Below are 20,369 nucleotides of genomic sequence, written 5' to 3'. Positions count from 1 at the left end.
GTCCCGACTAAGAGCCGTGCCCCGTCGCATTTTTGCCAGCGCTGCCCACAAGTCAGGGAGCGTGTACGGAGCGTCAAATTTGGAGTTGGGGGAACCAGAATATGTGTATTCCGGCCCAACGGGATCGACTTTGCGACATATGCATCGGTCGCAGAGGTCCCGCGCGAGGTGGTCCATCGTGCCCTGATATGAATGCAAAGCGAGACTCAGTTGACGCTGTGTTCCTCCACGCGAAGAGCATCGGTCCAGAAAGCTCCGAAAGGGTCGCCACGTGCTCTTGGAGCCCATCTTACCTGCTGTCTTTGTGCGGGTGTTGGTTCGATTTGAGTCTGCAAGCTGCACCGAATACGCAGCCGCTTCTGCGGTGAGGGCCTCAATGCGGCAGCGGAGTTTACGGTGTAGCTTGTAGCGCTTCCAACGGCGTATTAAGCCACGGCGAGCATCCCCGAGATGCAGAAGTTGTGAGTAGATAGCGGGAGTAACGTTAGTAGTAGCAAGTGTCTGAGTATACGCTCGTTGCGTACGAAGGGCATAGGATATGCCCACGCTGCGTATTCGCTTGAGGTAGGAACCATGGGGAAGGTTTGCGACCTGAACTTGTTCCAGTCGGTGAGACGGGCCTGGCCTCAGTGTTGGCGCATTTCCTGACGCGGTGTGAATGTAATACGCAGCAGAAAATGATGGCTACCTAGAGTTTCCTTTAGATTCTCCCACGTGGCATCGCGGATGTTACGGGTGAGGGATAAATCAGGACAAGTATCACGCGACACCGAGTCACCGGAACGTTTGGGATGTGCCGGATCAGTGAGCAACGTGAGACTGACCGAGGAGATAAGCTCCGTAAGCTGTCGGCCCCGGGTCTTCTCAGAGTGGTAGCTTCAGTGAGGGCTGGGGGCATTAAAGTCTCTAACTATCACAAGGAGTTGACGGGCCGCCATACGTAGGGCCTGATGAAAGAGTTGCGCGAAGGGCACCCCGAAAGATGAAGGGGGCAGAACACGTTCAAAATATAAATTGACGATTGTCCTCTCCACTGCGGGACACTGAAAACATACAGTAGTCGTACGGTAGGTCCAGATCGAGATCGATCTGAATCGCCGTGTACGCCTTATGCACGAGGAGGGAAGTGGTGGTGCCGCCTATGTAGGGGCAGTATGCGGAAAGGGTCGGTGTTGGTCCAGATTCCTGGAGTGCCAAGACAGCCGGCTGAGAGCCGAGAGATTGAAGAAAGAGTGAAGCGTGTACGTGTTTTCGCATGTTACCAAAACCTCTGGAGTTCCACTGTATGATTTCGAATTTTGAAGGAAGTATAGAATGGAGTGAACGTTTGTTAGCCGCCATGAATGTCCTCTAGATTTTAGATGCGTTGGCTTAGTGGCTTCAGTCACGCGCCGCAAAGTGAGAGGTCACTGGTTCGACGACCCGCCTTGGAACTTTTCCCTCTTGTTTTTACCTATGCAATCTGTTATTGTATATTGTGATAAGTGAAGTGCGCGTTTCGTGAAGTGCGCGAGTGCAACCAGGGCTCGGTTTAAAATGTGCGCGAGTTCACTGGCATAGGAAAAAAGATGACGACGACCGATGGTGTGGACGCGCGCTTTCGTGATGTATTCGGTGAGGAAGACGATGGGCAGACGAGGCGCGTGAAGTTCGGACCAATGAGAGGCCCCCACGCTGGTTTGGAAGAAGTCCGAACGAAGAACGGGGCAGACGTGGCCGGGACGCGACGGAGGCAAGCAGGCTACCAGGGCGCGGGGGTGGCGGCCGAGTTCCTGAGGCAAGGCTGCTGCGGGCTCCCACCTGGTCGGGCACCCAAGCATCATCTATCGTCTGGCGTTGGCCAGGCCACTCGTCGTCTGGCGTTGGCCAGGCTTCTCACCATCTGGCTTTGGCCAGGCTCGTCCCGTTTCCAGGGCTACGTCCCAGCGTCGGAGGACGAACGCTGAGAGGCCACTGACCTTGGTGCGCCCGGAGCTACCTTCAACCACGAGCAACGCTTGGATCTCTGATCTACCTTGTCTGCACCCCATCGCATCAACCCTCGCCGTCTACAAGAGTGCCGCGACCGAACGGTGACAGTCGCTTTTGCTATTGCGGAACTTACGCATCCTTAGCATTTCGCGGTCATTAGGTTAATTTCTCCCCGAATTTGTGTGCTTTGTTGGTTTTTCCTCTTATTCCTTTCTCTTTATCTAGTTTTTTGAAAATATATTTAGTTGTTTTTCTTGTGTGCATAAACGGTCTCGTGTTCTCTTTACCGATGTGGGTTTTCTCATCGGTTTGTATGCACAAGAACTTACACGAGAGCTTGTGGGTTGACTAGCCTCGTGACAATTGGCGTCCGCGACAGGACGAGATTGTTTATGCAATTAAGAATTTTACAGAAGGAGAGAAAATGACTACGTCTGATTTAACGGCGTTAGCGATACGCATAGGGCTAGAGGGCGATGAGTTAAAGGCATGGCTTGATGAGCGTGAAGCACGAGCTCGCGAAGAAAGGGCAGCTGAGCGAGAGGCAAGAAAGGAGAGGATGGAACAGGCGGAGTTGGAACGAAAACTTGAGGCCGAATGCCAGAAGACGATTCAACTGCGTGTTCAACTTGCTCAGGTGGAAGGGGCCAGGGGATCCGCAGCGTCGGACCATGGTCGACAGGTGCGAGAACCGTCGATACTTCTGGTTCGAGAACCAGAACGATACGTTAACCCGCACAATTTCATACCCGGATTTAATAAAAACCGGGATGACCTTGATGCTTATCTCAAGAGATTTGAGAATGTGGCCACCGGTCAGGAATGGCCTAAGGATAAGTGCGCCACGGCACTGAGTCTGTGTCTGAGCGGAGAAGCTCTCAAAGTATTTGGTCGCTTGTCTCCAGAAGAGGCACTTGACTACGAGAAAGCCAAGCTAGCAATACTGCAGCGTTTTCGTTTCATGGCGGAGGGCTACCGGGAGAAGTTCCGGCATAGCAGACCTCAAGATGGAGAAACAGGCAAGCAGTATGCAACCAGGTTGGCAAGTTTTTTCGATAGATGGGTGGAGATGTCCAAGACAGCAAAAGAATATTCGTCTGTTCGAGATCTCATAGTAGCTGAACAGTTTGTCAATCAATGCCATAACCGCGTGGCGCTTTTCCTACGTGAGAAAAAATGTCGTAAGCTAGATGAAATGGCCGAGGCTTCGGACAATTATTTAGAGGCCCAACGACAGTCAAATTTGTTGGTTTTTCGCGACAAAACGGAGAACGGCGCCGCAGGAAAATGCGGAAGTACAGCGGGGAAGTCTCCCACTCGATGTTTTGTCTGTGATAAAACAGGTCACAGGGCAGCAGAATGTCATGCTCGGACAAGACCATACTGTGAATACTGTCGCAAAACGGGGCATGATATTTATGTATGTACCAGAAAGCAGAACATCACTAAGAGGACTTCTTGTATCTTGTCGCCAGAGGAAAAGGCAGAAGTAGTGAATGATATACCTGCGGACAAGCAGGAGAATATGACCAGTGCGGTAAATACGCAGCCAAAGTCAGAAAAACATCCGATGCCAGTGCTGCAGGGCAATATATCCGGCCAAGCTGCTTCCGTCCTACGGGATACAGGAAGCAATACAATGGTGGTTCGGCGTTCTTTGGTGCCAGATGAAGCACTGACAGGAACCACGACGGCCTTGTTCTTAGCAGACGGGAGCCGGATCACGGTACCAGAGGCGAAGGTGGAGATTTTTTCGCCATATTTTTCGGGCACGTGTATCGTGAAATGCATGTCCTCCCCGCTATATGACATCATCGTTGGCAATGTGCCAGGCTCTCGTGCTGCTGATGACCCTGACAAGAAATGGAAAGAAAAACTGGCTGAAGGGAACTTCACTCTGAACGGCGTAGCCGAGATCTTGTATAAGAAGAAAGAAGACCATCGTTTAAAGGCATCACTTGGTAGCATGAAGAGCACAAGCGTCCGGCCGGATTCAGCTGCAGTTAGCGTCAGAAGTTTGAAGATAAACAGGAGGGAGCTTGAGAGGGCCCAAGCAGAAGACAAGACCCTGGAAGCTTGCAGGGACAAAGTAGGGCAGGTTTTTTATGGCAGAGGATCGACCCAGTATTCCTTTGTCATGGAGAAGTCATTGTTGTATCGAAATTACCGACTATCCTCAGGCAAATTGATACAGCAGGTCGTAGTTCCTCTCAAGCTGCGAAGTCAAGTGTTGAAGATGGCCCATGAGAGTTTGATGTCCGGGCATCAAGGAGTGACAAGAACGATTGATCGGGTGTTAGGTTCATTCTATTGGCCAGGGGTCCAGGAAGAGATTAAAAGATACGTGCGGTCCTGTGACACGTGCCAAAGAATGTATCCAAAGCACAAAGTAGGAAAGGCTCCTCTTGAGAAAATGCCCCTGATTGACACTCCTTTTGAGCGCCTGGCCGTGGACATTATTGGACCCTTAAAGCCGGTCTCAAATAAAGCAACAGATACATACTGACCATGGTCGATTTCGCTACGCGCTATCTTGACGCCATTGCTTTGCCGGCGATTGACTCCGCGACTGTGACAGATGGGTTGGTCGAAATGTTTTCCCGCGTTGGATTTCCCCGCCAAATCCTGTGCGATCAGGCCTCGTGCTTCACGTCGGACCTGATGAGAGAAGTAAACGATCTGTTGGCAATCAAACATCTGAGTTCTACGCCCTATTATCCCATGTGCAATGGTTTGGTAGAGCGATTTAATGGGACTTTGAAACAAATGCTGCGCAAGCTATGCCAAGAGGATCCAAAATCATGGGATCGATTGCTTGCACCACTTCTATTTGCATATCGAGAAGTTCCTCAGGCCAGCATGGGGTTCTCTCCTTTCGAACTCATTTACGGGAGATACGTCCGAGGACCACTCAACTTGTTAAAGGAGCTGTGGACTGGAGAAAAGATCGAAGAGGAGGTGAAAACGACCTATGGAAATGTCCTCGATCTCCGGGATCGTCTGGAAAGAACGCTAAAATTAGCCCATGAGAACCTGATACGAGCGAAAACGACTAAAAAATATGATTATGATCGGAAGAGCAAGAGCTGTCAGCTGAAAGTTGGAGACCGAGCTCTTATTTTGCTTCTTACAACAGCGAATAAGTTGTTGATGGAATGGAAAGGGCCGTTTCCGGTCATTGGGAAAAAGGGCGACTACGACTATTGGCTGGACTTGGGGCATGACGCCAAACTTTTCCATATTAATATGCTAAAACGATATGAAGACCGGCAACCAGACACAATTCCACAAACAGCATCTTTTGTGGTTATGAAAGAGGAGGAGACAGATACCCCTCTACCAGCTTGCACAATTAAGCCGACTGTGGGTGTAGAAGCGATTCCGATCGGCAGTAGCTTAGAAGAAGACAAACGTACAGAACTTCGGAAGATTCTAACCACCTACCAAGATGTATTCTCTGAGATACCGGGAAAGACAAATCTGTTGGAATGCCGACTTCAATTGACGACCTCTGAACCGATCAACACACCACAGTATCCTTTGCCGTTGGCCATGAAGGAAGTAGTAGAACAAGAAGTTCAGGACATGTTAAGACTGGGTGTGATTGAGCAATCCCATTCGCCCTACAATTCGCCCTTGGTACTTATTAAGAAGCAGGATAACACCTATCGCACATGCGTCGACTTCCGTCGCATCAACGAGATACTGGTTTCCGACGCTGAACCCATACCTAGGACCGACCTAATGCTTACAGAGGTGGGCACAAAGAGATACTTCTCAAAGTTTGATCTCACAAAGGGGTATTGGCAAGTCCCACTTGACCGGACATCGAGGCCAGTAACGGCATTCTCAACGCAATCCGGTCATTTCCAATTTATATACATGCCGTTTGGCATAAAGACAGCTTCTGCGGTGTTTACGCGTCTAATGAGAACACTCCTACAGGGCCTTGAAAATGTAGTCCACTACATCGATGATGTTCTCATAGCCACGAACACCTGGGAAGAGCACATAGACACCTTGCAACGCTTGTTGCAAAAAGTACGGGAGTCTGGCTTAACCATCAAGCCTCAGAAGTGCGAAATTGCTGTGGAGTCGATAGTCTTCTTGGGACATCGTCTAGGAGGCGGGACTATTCAACCTGTGGAAACCACGGTTTTGAAGATAGCCAGTGCACCTCTGCCTGACACCAAGAAGCAACTCCGATCTTTTCTGGGACTAGCTGGGTATTACCGCGATTTAATACCTCGCTATGCGGAGAAAGCACAGCCTTTAACTCGGCTAACCAGAAAAATGGAGAAAAACAAGATTTGTTGGACTCCTGAAACAGAAGGAGCATTTCAAACGCTGAAGCAAGCCCTTGCTTCTGGGCCGATCGTGAAGGTACTAGACCCAAAACGTGTGTTCATACTCCGTACAGACGCATCGGACACATGCATCGGTGCAGTCCTCATGCAAGAACACGAGGGGCTGTTACACCCAGTGTCGTATGCCAGCCGCCAGCTGTTGCCTCGGGAGCAGAATTACTCGACTATCGAACGAGAATGCTTAGCGCTAGTATGGGCGGTAGAAAAATTTCATATTTTTTTGTATGGAGTACAGCTTATCGTACAGACAGATCATCAACCGCTACAATACTTAGCGAAGGCAAAACACCTGAACAGTAGGTTGCTAAGGTGGAGTCTAGTACTACAAGAGTACACTTTTCATATTCAACATATCAAAGGTTCTGAAAACGCAGGTGCCGACTTCATGAGCAGGTTACGGCCATAGATACGAGTTCAGGTGTTGCTAAAGATGGGAGGCAAAGCGTTTCAACCAACCATCGGAATATTGTTTACCATATGTGGATTTTTTTTCCTGTAAGTGTGCTCCTTAAGACTTGTTGCAGTGATACCAGTGTGCATGTGTTCATGCGAACTCCAAGAACGTATCCTGTGTGGTGAAACACGCATCCGGCAGTTTTTTCCGTTGGGAAAAAACTTTTCGAAAAAGGGGCATGTTGTGATAAGTGAAGTGCGCGTTTCGTGAAGTGCGCGAGCGCAACCAGTGCTCGGTTTAAAATGTGCGCGAGTTCACTGGCATAGGAAAAAAGACGACGACGACCGATGGTGTGGACGCGCGCTTTCGCGATGTATTCGGTGAGGAAGACGATGGGCAGACGAGGCGCGTGAATTTCGGACCAATGAGAGGCCCCCGCGCTGGTTTGGAAGAAGCCCGAACGAAGAACGGGGCAGACGTGGCCGGGACGCGACGGAGGCAAGCAGGCTACCAGGGCGCGGGGGTGGCGGCCGAGTTCCTGAGGCAAGGCTGCTGCGGGCTACCACCTGGTCGGGCACCCAAGCATCATCTATCGTCTGGCGTTGGCCAGGCCGCTCGTCGTCTGGCGTTGGCCAGGCCGCTCGTCGTCTGGCGTTGGCCAGGCCGCTCGTCGTTTGGCGTTGGCCAGGCTTCTCACCATCTGGCTTTGGCCAGGCTCGTCCCGTTTCCATGGCTACGTCCCAGCGTCGGAGGACGAACGCTGAGAGGCCACTGACCTTGGTGCGCCCGGAGCTACCTTAGACCACGAGCAACGCTTGGACCTCTGATCTACCTTGTCTGCACCCCATCGCATCAACCCTCGCCGTCTACAAGAGTGCCGCGACCGAACGGTGACAGTCGCTTTTGCTATTGCGGAACTTACGCATCCTTAGCATTTCGCGGTCATTAGGTTGATTTCTCCCCGAATTTGTGTGCTTTGTTGGTTTTTCCTCTTATTCCTTTCTCTTTATCTAGTTTATTGAAAATATATTTAGTTGTTTTTCTTGTGTGCATAAACGGTCTCGTGTTCTCTTTACCGATGTGGGTTTTGTCATCGGTTTGTATGCACAAGAACCTACACGAGAGCTTGTGGGTTGACTAGCCTCGTGACATATATATTTTACTATGTATTATTCGTCAAAGAAGCCGTGGTGGACTCCCACATGAAACACTTTCGTGCTAACTAAATAAAGAAGGGAGAGGACTGCGGAGAAATAAATCGACAAAGATCTATGTGAAAACAACAGGGACGTTAATGAAGCAAATAAAAGCTACTGATTTTTGTCTGATTTTACTTTTAAGTTATACTGCCTCACTTTGCCTCATTTTCTTACTGATCCAGAATCATTTCTTGATCTAGCTGAACTCATAAATGTTCGTGTAAAGCTGTCTCCAAGAGTATACGAATGATCGATTTTGCAGACACTCCAAGTACCGTGAATCATTGAGATCCTGAATTAAAGCCTTAAACGGACACTGAAGAAAAAAATGATATTTAGCGTATTAGTGAAGTCTTATTGCACAGTCGAGAAAGCGCATACTCTTACCAAGAGACAATGCTTGATAAGCGAGCAAACCCGCGAAAAAAAAATGTGAGTGGAGACGCCACCTCAGGATTCCCGTTCCGACCACCGTGACATAGAAGATTTTGACGGCGTCTAATGGGTCTTAGCTAGTTCCGAATAGGTAGAAATGAAGCACATTGTCATTTGTGGGGGCCATCGACCTAGCATACGAAGTTACAGAAAATCGCATCGAGTCAATGTCACGAAATTACGAAAAATACATCCTGAAATCAGTGACGTCACTTGCGCAGATTCCGGCGCGAAATTTTAAGAATGAAACTTCTACCTTGGTTTTATCTTCTAATAATGACCTTATGGTGATGAAACTTGCGACAATAGAGTTCGCGAAATACATTTTATCAATCTAAACCAAGCGATTGTTTCACTTTCGTGTCCCTTTGAGATGAAGGTGCCTAATCATGTAACACTAATCTCTGCGCGTTGCAGGATACGAAGAGCGGTTTCGCGAGCCGCAAGTCTCTTCGGGGCGCCGTGCCGGACATGGAGCCGCTTGAGGTGCTCTCCAGCCTGAGCAGCCCCGTGCAGTGCCTGGCCGCGTGTCTGCTCAAGTCTCCGCGATGCAAGGCGTTCGCCTTCGGCAACCGCAGCTGCGACCTGCTGCAGCGCTCCCCTTGCGACTCGCAGAGGCCCATGCGCGACGCACCGGGATTCGCGCTGTACGACGTGCTCACGCGGGACCGAATGACGGTGCGGCTCCTTCGCCGCACACGCCCAGTTGTCTTACGTTTAGGACCCGATGTCCAACTGCATTGTCTCACTTCACCCGCTAAGTGTGCGACTCTAGACGACCACCTCTTTCCGAGTGGTAGTGCTTCCCGACGCGACCAGGCCCACCGAGCTCTCCTTACATTTATGAACGAAATGGACCTGGCCACCCGTTTATAGACGGTGTCCTTTTTCCTTTTTCTTTTTTATTAGCTTTATTTATGTTTTTTACTCGTACTCGTCGAAGTCTTCTTCATTTTTTCCTTTCCTCATCTTCTTTCCTCTTTCTCCTCTCTAATCTTTGTTTCCTCTGTTTCTTCCCTCCTCCCGAAAGAGTGATCAGGCGTTGTGCCCCTCCAGGTGGCAGTTGCCAGCTTGCTCTCTTTCTGTTTTCTCTGTGTCCTTGTGTATCTGTGTATGCAAATCCAATAATAATAATAATAATAATAATTAGCGCCAAAAGATGAGAAACACTGAAAAACGGGTTAACATTCGGTATGGTAATACATTTTTAATTTCATTCCATTTTATCACCATAAAGGCCCCGTTTGGAGGGTTAGATAAGGGTTGGTTAGCATTTTAGAACAAAAAAAGCAAGTGTCATGGCGTGATACAGGTTTGCAACGTGTCCACAAAATCGGTACGAGTTGATACGGCTCGTACCGATTTTGAGTGAGGCAGGTGGTTTGAGTGAGGCAGTGAGGCAGTACGAGTTGATACAGTGAGGCAGGTGGTTTCAGTTTCTGGCAGCCCGAGGAAACAAAAATGGGGCTCGAAATGTTGCGGTTCGTGTTCGAGGACGGATTACTTGCAGTTGATAGCCAGTGAAATGAGACGTGCCTGAAGATGATGGCGAGAGATGCACTCCTTACACGCCGTAAATCATGTGCAGTTAGACTCCTTATTTTTCTACAGCTCTATGTTTACGCATATAAATCCAATGAACTCTTGACTGTAATTTTTTTTATAATTCGGATTTATTGATAAAATACGATTTTAACGGCCAATTGACCCTGATTTGCTCTTGATAGAAAGGGCGTCTTCAAATCGGCCACTGATACGTCGGCCTGTTTGGGATATATAAACTTTACCTCACGTCAACAATTTTAACTTAGCGTTGAACAACAGACGCCATGTCAGGTCTTTGGCATGCAGTGCCATTTAATGTAACATTGCTTTCTTTTAGCCAAATAAACCTCATGTACAAACAAAAAACGGCACACCGAGGCAACGTACCTTAGACTAACCGCTGGCTTAAAATGCCAGTGATTAGAAGAACGCTTCATTTACTGCTTCAAAAAAAAACAAGAAAAGAAAGAAAAAAAACGGCCAATGACGGTGTGGACCCGCTTTCTAAAAAAACCGGCCAGCTGGTCTAAAACCGGACTTGTTGCAACCCTAATCACAACAAGCGTTAAATTTACAATACGCACAAACGCAAGTGTTTTGGATTCAAATATTTGTGCTTGTGCATATGTTTACGCGTTTAAGCCTACCCGACCACTAAAATCTTTCGTGTGTTATGATGTTTTCATGCTGAGATACCATTTTATCTAAGATGTTGGAGAATTTAAAATAATGCAGAATTAAACTCCCACTTTCAGAGAATTGGAAATTTACGAGAAAAAAATTGCGATAAATACCTAAATTCCGCCAACAATTAAACTCCGGAAAACTCCCCCCGAATTTCAAGAAAAAACAAACTCTGATGACCCGAAGCCCTAGCAATAACGAATGCTTGCGTAGCGAATTGTTGATGATAGTTCATCAAATGGGAAATTCGGTTTGTCCAGAATAATTTCGGTGACATTCATTCCTGTTTATAACAAACCGGAAACGTTAGAGCATCCTCAGTATCGGCTGCACCGAAAATTTGTTTTGTTCGTGTGGCACTCATATCTCGAAAGGTGGAACGAAAAGCATATTAAAAGTGATATTGGAAGACAGTGCGCTACCATATAGTCAGATTCTTTTTCAACTGTTGATCACATTCTTTGTCACGTAAATCTGAACGCAGGCCTATTTTGTAGAACAAATTTTATATTTCACTCCTGTTTCGCTTCAGCTTGAAAGGCTACAAAGAGACAAAATAGAATCGCAGCATGTCCGCGAAGTGAATGATGACGAGTGGGCGAAGCTCCAAGGCATCATTAACGCTGTACATTGCCCACTCGATCATGCAAAGGCGTAACAACATGTGTGTACAGTATATGCAAAGTCGTTTATTAACCATGATGCGCATAAGTTGTTGAGATCACCATATGAATATCTATATCCACATTCATATTAATATGGGTATTAATGTGGATCTCCATATGGGCATCCGTATCCATCTTTATATCCATATTAATGTAGATATCCATATGGGTATCCATACGAATATCCATATGCATAGGGGTGTCCGTATTCATATGATTATTCATTTTCTTATCCCTAATTTTTCAAAGAATATCTACATAACGAACTGATAACGTATGGTCCCAGTGCAAACTCATTATAACAAGTTTAATTTGTACACCTGTCAGCTTGCGTACGTGAAAAGCTTGGAGGCACATTCTTAGAAAGTTTTTTCCCACTGATTGAAATTCGATTTGACTCCTTAGAACTTCGCTTCTCATTAATGAGGTGTTGTTATTGGCAAAACATTGTAATAAAAGCAACATAACGAGTGTGAAATGCATGTTCTATACCATTACGTCTAATGTGTGCGCTCTTCAATTACGCTAACTAGAATGTACAGGAGCCACCTAACAGCTTCTCATTCATTCATATAGGCGTGCCGGGTAAATAAGGTAAAAAAATATTCACAGCATATCGACGGAGTGAATGATGATGCGAGGGGCAAAGCGTCCATCCGTCCGTGTGTCCATCTGTCCGTCCGTGCACGCGTCCATGCGACTGATTGCGTTCGGGAATGCAGACAGCGCACGGGTAATACCGACGAGACGTGAGCCAAGGAAGCCGAGCGCAAGAGTTCAACGCGCCCGCCGCTGTGCTTCATTCACGCCCCAATAACTATCGGCGACGTACGGTGACTATCCAGGAGACTGAAAGAGGCACTCGTTCTCCACGTACCCAGGTACAGCCCGCGAAGCAGCCAATCGAAGAGTAGCGGTACAGTGCCATCTAGAATATTCTCACTAAACTGCAGTGTGTATGTACTTCTATGAGACAACGCCGTCTATTGTACGGTTCGGGAGACACTGCCTTCTTTTCTTTCTCGTCTCTTCTTCTCTCGTTTACACGTGACGCATGAAAAGGTTAAACTGAGAGGAGCTTCGCCTCTAAACTAATAAAGGCGTACCTTGCACTTCCCTGGAGTGCGAACCGTCGATTGTCTCGTAATGCTCATACAGGGAACAAAACAAAACGAATAAAGTACGCTTCACTGAGGCTTTCCAAAGAGACGATGAATGAAAACAGAAGTGGTGATCAAGTTTCGAATTTAAAAAGAAAATGAATAACGGCACGTCATTTTTTTTTTTCAGCTCACCAAGGAAGAGTCACCAGACTGGCCCCTGTCGCTGCCAGCAGCGATGCCAGCACGACACAGACAGCCATACCGCCATTCGTTACTCCTCTCGAAGACATGAGACGGAAAAGTGAGCCTGGAGAAACGCACAAACCTCCCATTGCAATACTTCTTTTTCCTTTTCTTTTTCTAAGACCTACTCTGTCAGTTAACATTTAGGCGCGAGGCACAGACAGGATGAAAACGTGTTTACTTTAGAAGGCAATAAAAAAATCATGAACTTAGTTAATCAATCGCTTTTGTGCTAAAACTGACCATGCCACACTGTTTAATGAACTTCAGTATTAACTACTAATGTGAAATTGGCGAGCCATTGAGTTAGATCGAAGCTTTCATTTACATTAGTGTAAACTTTAGTTTCGGGTTGAGAATAGTTGATGTGATCGGTGGCTAGCACGTATCGATATTAAGACGAGAGGTGATCCAGCACTTATTGCCGTGCAAGTGTCATTCACGGGTAATGAATAAATCGGCACATTTCTGCGTCATGCTCGCTTTGTTAGTCACTTTTAAACATAGAAGCATTTAAGAACCATCTGTTCTGAAACCAACTATAGAAAGTACAACTTGCGAAATTAAGGCCCAGAAGCCGCTCCTCCGTGAATGAAGCCGCGATATTGTTTCTTTTTGCGTTTGAAGCAGTTATTTTTGAGACATGAACGATTCCGAACGCTTACCAGAAATACCTGGTAAGCCTCGTGAAGTATTCCTGTTGTACAACACCCCTTTTACCCAGACGACACTGCACATCATACGGTACCATTGTGACGTGAATGAATGTTTCTGTAAACCAAGACTCTGGCCTGGCTGGTGATGCAGTCAGAAGCTCCACAATGCATGATGTGACGTCAGAGCCTGGCGACAGGGCCACGTCCCTTGCACCGGACGAGGCAGACAGGATCCAGCAGCGAGACGGAGGTATTACACTCACACTTCCATGTTCCATTGTAATTAGGCCTGCTAGATTTTTGCTTCCAAAACTTTCCCGTTTCTATTGTGCTGGGCGCTTAGCAAAATGGATAAAATTCACGAATTACTCCATAAAGCTTGAACGGTGTCTTTCCTTTTTTTTTCGTCACAATTTTTGGCGATAAAAGATTCACTAATTCTAGAGAGGGTAGGAAGAGGGAGATCATTTACCACTCAAACTTCACGTACCTAGAAACCCAGAACTTCTGTACTGCATGCATTCGCTCTGATGTGCCTATTGATGAGCCAAAACGTTCCCTATGTATATACGCGCAGTAATGTGTGCGCAAGTCTTCTACTTAAATAGCTCACGAACACACATAGCTTTGCGTACGTGGCGGAAGGCACAGGGGGGTACCCTCCCTAGTGAACTAAGGTGGAGGGGGATTAAAAGTCCTGGCAATAGGTTGCCTTAGTAGACAGGGGGGAGGGGAGGGGGAGTCCGATGAGCCTATGTCGACAGATAGTGGTAGTCTAACGACTCGTGCATTCGCTTCGGGTACGCACAAGCTTCTACGAAGATGTGAAAATAATTGTACAAAATGATCTGGTAACTTTTGAGGTGGTATTGACGTAAATTGCTATGTTTTATTTTTGCAAACATCTTCACCTTGGTAGAACAGCGGTTATGGTGCTTAGATGCCGATCAATAAGTAACATGTTCAATCCCGGCCGTGGCAGTCGCATTTCTATCGAGACGAAATAGTTGAGGTCCGTGTACTGTGCGACATGAGTGCGCGTTAAAGAACCCCGGCGGGTCGAACTTTTTGGAGCCCTCTACGGCGGCGTCTCTCATAATCGTATGGTGGTTTTGGGACGTTAAACCCCACATATTACATATATTTTGATTTTGTGAACAAATGAACGGGGTCTCACCTGCTTGCGAGGCGATGGATGCTAGTAGCTCTCTTGCGCATTTAAATTTTGTCTCCGCTTCACCCTGCGAGAGCTCATTTCGCATAGATAGTCATTACGGCGTCAGACTACTGAATTGTCAATCGAAAGTTTGGGACGCTCCGCTATACAATGGAATAACGTAAGCCTCCGGCGTAAAGTATTAATTAGGGCCAGCTCTCGCCAAATCAATCATTTTATTTTGCGATAACATGAGCATCATAGCTCAAACACTGGCACAAGTATTGCAAGTATTTGTAATAAATTCTTCTCAGTGAATAACGAAAACACCTCTATTGGCGTCTTGCCACAAACGCCGTGGTGTACATTGTAACGCTAAATAAGGTTTCTTCTAATGTGGAGTTCGCCAAATAAAAAAAATGGACGAAATGACCAGTGACCACTCACGCACGTCCACGTGAAATCTTTCATATTTATGGAATGTTTACCTTTCAATGTCTTTGTTTCGGTAGAACTGTAAAGGTTTAAATGTTACACCGGAGGCTTACTACATATACATGTATAGTATAAGGGCATCAGTTTCAAATTAGCCTTCCCGAGTTTAATACTTCTGTTTTTTTTCTTATATCCTTTAGAGATTAGGTTTTTTTTTTCATTCACTGCGTTCGTTTACACTTTCATGAAACTGGACGGCAATGTTCAGGACTTGTCTTCCTAGCACAAATGCAACTTACACAAAAGATTATAACATAGAACTGATGCATCCTCTTTTTCATTTCTGTTTTATTCCTTATTCATCACATCCATGCTAAACTTACCAGTCCGTACAAGTATGACTTGTTATACTTCAAATTGCATACCGCACTTTGTAGCATATAGCTCGGCCCTGCATATAACCCACGCCCCTAAGCTTCTACAAAAAAAAAAGGCAACCCCACTTTTCACGCAAGTTCTCCCGTTTTCTTTTTTGCGCGGGTTACATGCGAGAAAATACGCTAATCGTTTTGCATCATTTGTTCGCGTATTGTGATTGACGAAAGAAGAACAATTTACAAGTTGTTAAAGTATGCCCGTTGCTGTGCTATAAAGGCTCCCGCAAACAAAGGAACAAAAGGCTCCCGCAAACAAAGGAACAAAGTACACAGCGTTCCAGAAGCCATTCTGAATGGCATGCCTGAAATGAAGCTAATTTCATCAATATTAGTGATGCGTCAAACTCATTTCATAAGGGACGGTGTGATTCACTGAAGAAAACTATTTCGGTTGATGTGATGAAAAAGCAGTTAGAAGAATAAATTAAGATAAATCAAAAGGTGCTCACAACTCATCATACTATGCGGACTGTATGCCCCTAATGGTAAAGTGCTCTAGGCCAACCAAAAACTAAAACCAAGTTGGATATTGAAGAAGGTACGTTACATAATTAGGACAAAAGTTTAATAATGATGAAAACCACTTCGTTATAGATGTGTGCTAAATTTCTACGTTCAAGTAAACTCCATAAATTTGCGAAATGGTGTACTGGCGCCTGCGTGCAAGTGATAATGATTTAGTGTGGTAAGTCCTCTTTGTTAGTGAACAGGTTTTATAATGAAATAGTAAACTTCAGCCCTCTCAAAAACACGCCAGTATGCCGATGAAGACGAAAATGAAATATACTGCTGTGAAACAAAAAGATGGGGGTTAGTGCTTAGCGATCGGACAGGTCAGGCATAGCGAAAGAAAAAAAAAGTGTCTCAAAAATTGACTGTACGTCCCGACGTGATGGTGCCACTACTTCAAGCGATTCAGGGAATGTCACGCGTCTTCGTGCTATTATAGAAACACAGAGACGGCCTGTGACCATTTCCCCTTACTACGTGCTTCCAGCGGCGTTCGTGTTCCGTGCCGGCCCTACGACGTTCCAGGCGGCTCGGCATGCCTGCTTGGCCGAAGGTCTGGCCATGGCCATGCCAGTCACTTACCAGGACCACAAAGCCCTGGTGGAGCTGATGCGCCGAAACAGGGCGCCCAGGCTGTGGATCGGCGTGCAGAGGGTGCCCAACTTTTCTCTCTTTCTCCGCAGTTCCTCCGGCGAAATAAAATTGTGTGCAGTGTGCACTATAGTGGCGCAAGAATAGAACCAATAGCGGAGCCAGTGTCCGACTTAGATTCTTCGAAGTTCTTGCTGGAAATTCCGAGCTTTTGCCAAAGACGTTAAGTTCTTGTTAGCGTGGCTACGCTTGGCTATTCTTCCGCTGTCTCAGTCGATTCCCCACACAACGCACGTGCCACAGTGTCATGGCGGAAACATTTCACGTGACTAGATGCTACATGGCTGTTAGTCACCTGACTAGTTGTCACGCGAGACTAGACTAGTCTCGCGATCACGTCGTGGTTTTGGCATGTGAAGCCTCACGCTTTAATATCAGCATATCTGTGTGACAAACCTGTTTTCTTTTTCCTCTCTTCTCTTCCTGGTCCTTTCCCCCCTCCCTATTCACAACCACCGCTACGACACCAGAGTGTGAAAGGCAATACGACATTCATGAACGGTGAACAAGTGCCGGAGTCCAGCCGAAGATGGGGAAAAGGTACGCATTGCTCGATGATTCGCGATGCGTTAAACGCGGACCCCGGGTTCAGGCATGTTCAATTAACCCTGCCGTATAGGTGTACCGCTCGCAAGACACTTACTTCTGCAAAAAAAAAAAAGAAATTGACAAGAATACCGAAATTACAATAAAGGGCTAAAGCTTACGCTTATACTCTTTATTTTGGTGGTCAGAAACGAGACCTTTCTCGTTTGTAATAACGTCATGAACAGCACAGCTCTGAGTACGTAACGACTTCTGCGTGGGTTTTATAAGTTACCGTTATGACACTGCTACAGTTATGTTTCATTGTCTTTATAAGAAGATGACCTCTCCTATTAAATATTTGATAAGTGTAACATTTTAACAGCGGAGCTGTTTAAGCTGAGAGCAAGTCTGTAATCTACAAGCAGAAAATACCATCACCATAAAAACGCACACGCCATCTTCCTCTCATTCACCTCCTGCTTGACTGAAGATGAATAACATGAGCGCCGGTTTGTCTGGTGCCGCACGATTCTGACAACTCTTGTAGATGATAGAACGAGCACAGGGAGAAAAAGAAGAAAGAATCGGACAGATAGAAAGAGATAAAGAAAGATTGTCGGCGAAAAAAAATAATTCTTCGCGGGGCTTCATTGGAACCTGCGTGCGCACGATGTGAAGCCGAGCATCGTAACCACTCGACTAGGCAGGTACGCTAGCGGAGTAATATATATATATATATATAGTATACTTCCTTCCTCCTACTGTGTAGTATAATGTAGCATTTGATAGTGTACTTTAGAGTATTCTACTTTATAGTGTAGCATAGCACAGTACAGTACAGTACAATACAGTATAGTATAATATATAAAGTAGAGCGTAGTATGCCATAGCGATCGGTGGGGTAAAGGAAATGAATGTGAGGGTGACGAAAAGGAAAGAAAGAAGGGAGAGAGTAAAGCGTGTCGTAAAAACAAAGAGAGATAATGAAAAAGCGAGAAGAAACTGAGAGTGATAGAAAGAGATGGAATGAATCAGGCAGCGAGATACAGAAAGCGAGATCAGGGGGCAAAAATGAAAAAAAAAAGATACAGAGAGCGAGAAAAAGACAAAGAAATAGAAAAAATAAAAATAGACAAAAGAGGCAGAAAGAGAGAAAGAGATAGAAGGGGAGAGAGAAAGAAGTGGAGGAAGAAATAAATAAATAAATAAGAAACAGAAACAAGAATGTCCACCCAGCTCCGCTGTTGCTTCAAGCTGAGCGCGAGGCTGTTTTAGTATTTTTCTGTACTATATTATTTATTTTACCCGTTTTTTCCCATCGACGTGGATATTTTCAATTTTCAATGCTCACTTCGTAGTTTCTATCTAATGTGTTGAGGGTCTTGGTACGGTTTCTAAACTTAGGACCCTTTCCTGTGTATCGTTCAAGTTGCAATTGTACTATTGGAAATATGTAAATGTTTAGTTTAGTTTGAATTCCTTATCTCTGGCGTATATGCAAAGGCCGTTTGGTAAAGCGCTGTTTTGCGTCGTTTCCGTGACCATCGCGTGCATCTTTTTTTTTTTTTACTTTGTCGAACGCAGGCCAGCCAAACAACAGCGGAGGGACGCAGATCTGCGTGGAGATGATCGAGTCGCTGGCGCACCTCTGGAACGACTACGACTGCGAGAACAGAGCCGCCTATGCGTGCCAGCAAACCAGCAGTGCGCCGCAGTCCTCCGACGGACTGACATGAGCGATACCCAACTTCTCCTGCGCAGCACTTCCTCGAAAAAAATCCCATCTCCCATAAAGTGCACGTCAAAACTCTCTCACAAACGCTGAGCCGCTCTCTTTATTGCGATATGTGCGGTGACGGGAGCAAGCTGCGCTTCAGAACCATGTTAACGGAAAGAGAGAGAGAGAGAGAGAGCTGACACAAGCAAAGGTGTAAACCTCAAAGTATTTCTTGTGCATTCCCCTAAGGTGACCCAAAATCGGTTTGTTTGTGGCCAGTCGACTCTGGCGCATAGCCACTCTGGAAGATTGGCCAGGAAAACTTGATGTAGCCTATGAATGATAATTACACCCTTATTTGTCAACATATTTCTAACAATGTACTAATTAAGAAGATAAAGAGCAAAACAGGGAGAAAAATCATTTATAAAAACAAAAAGAAACGAGTGCTAATACCATTACGAAAGTTTGAAATTTTGAGCTTACCAGACATCCCAGTTTACCTCACCCGGTGAAATTCGGATGTATTTTCTGTACATGTATTCGCAAGAACGGCTACATCACTAGTATTTTTCGTGCATAAGGCAAAATCCCCTTCTTCCTTCTCAATGAATGTATAAGGAAGCAGGGAACTTCAGATGTGTGGCTTCCCGGGTCACTGCCAAGCCAAGTCTTCATTTTCTTTCACTTGTTGAGGTCGTACGCTTCACCCCCCCCCCCCCATTTTTTTTCGTTTCCCAAAGTAAGGACATTACAACCAGAGCTATTCTTTCGTAGTATGTGTTGCGAAACTCCCCATAGGCTCCATGTATCGAAATCCAGACACATAAAATTCCGCCCCACTGCCGTGTTGGCTATAGGACAGTGATTTAATGTACTGCATCGCTTCTAACCGATGGATGTTTCTCGTATACAAGCACGATGGCACAATTCATCAGACCGTTTCATCGAACACGTCATATATACCGACACTTGCCCCAATACGCCACGTGCCCCACATGTTTTTTTTCATGTCGCCCACCCCTGACGTAGTGTTCCATGAGGAAATTTTGAGGATATAATAAATAAATAGCGATGCAAAGCTCGAACATGTGAGCGAGGCGATGTGCACGAGCATTCGCTGCTCGTGCGCATCGGATGGATGTGGTTGGCAGTTCACATAGGCGTGCGCAGGGTTCTTTATCGGGGGGTAGGGGAGGGAGCAATATGATTTATTGCAGCACCCATTCACTCTATTTTGTCACTGTATGTATGGGCTAGATACTGCGCCCCATAGAGCTCCCACGTGGTCACCATGCCCGGGTTCCTGGTGACAGCGCAAGAGTTCAAGATCGCCTTCTTGCAGGGCCCCGTAAAGTTATATTTCCAACTAAGCGTCGTCCAATAAATGTGACGCCATTGTCCACCTATTCGTGTATCTATAGCACCCACTTGCACAATTTAAGACTTACCGGAATATCTTATATTTATCTATCTTGAAACTCAACACAAGACATGCAACGACCCTCTCGCCCGGATCGTTACGTCAGCTGGGGCCCCATTGCAACCAGTGGTCGTGGCCTCCTAACCAAATTAAAACCAGTGTAAAGCAGCTTTACAAACTATGCTGACTATGCATAACTTTTTCCCACAATGACATTCACCGTAAGGACATTCATCACATTCTCAAGTTG

General features: G+C 46.2%; 1 protein-coding gene across 1 annotated transcript; it reads left to right on the top strand.

Moving 5' to 3' along the window:
• The first annotated feature begins 2,530 nt into the window (after positions 1-2,530).
• On the top strand, positions 2,531-18,772 carry LOC142765963 (uncharacterized). Its single transcript, XM_075867773.1, has 6 exons — positions 2,531-3,013; positions 8,784-9,071; positions 13,380-13,512; positions 16,288-16,454; positions 16,922-16,991; positions 18,564-18,772. The coding sequence occupies exons 1-6, from the start codon at positions 2,531-2,533 to the stop codon at positions 18,713-18,715; spliced, it is 1,293 nt and encodes a 430-aa protein (XP_075723888.1). The 3' UTR covers positions 18,716-18,772.
• Positions 18,773-20,369: the final 1,597 nt, after the last annotated feature.

Source organism: Rhipicephalus microplus, chromosome 1, assembly GCF_043290135.1.
Source record: "Rhipicephalus microplus isolate Deutch F79 chromosome 1, USDA_Rmic, whole genome shotgun sequence".
Classification (NCBI taxonomy): domain Eukaryota; kingdom Metazoa; phylum Arthropoda; class Arachnida; order Ixodida; family Ixodidae; genus Rhipicephalus; species Rhipicephalus microplus.
Note: the sequence above shows the minus strand (reverse complement) of the source record. Positions and strands in the feature narration are given on the sequence as shown.

What these genes read in the sequence shown, in the direction of transcription:
- LOC142765963 (XM_075867773.1), top strand. Translation starts at nt 2,531, where the DNA reads ATGGAACAGGCGGAGTTGGAACGAAAACTTGAGGCCGAATGCCAGAAG. An exon ending in AGCAGTATGCAACCAGGTTG is followed by an intron (nt 3,014 to 8,783) that starts GCAAGTTTTTTC and finishes TGCGCGTTGCAG; the next exon opens with GATACGAAGAGCGGTTTCGC. An exon ending in TCCTTCGCCGCACACGCCCA is followed by an intron (nt 9,072 to 13,379) that starts GTTGTCTTACGT and finishes ATGAATGTTTCT; the next exon opens with GTAAACCAAGACTCTGGCCT.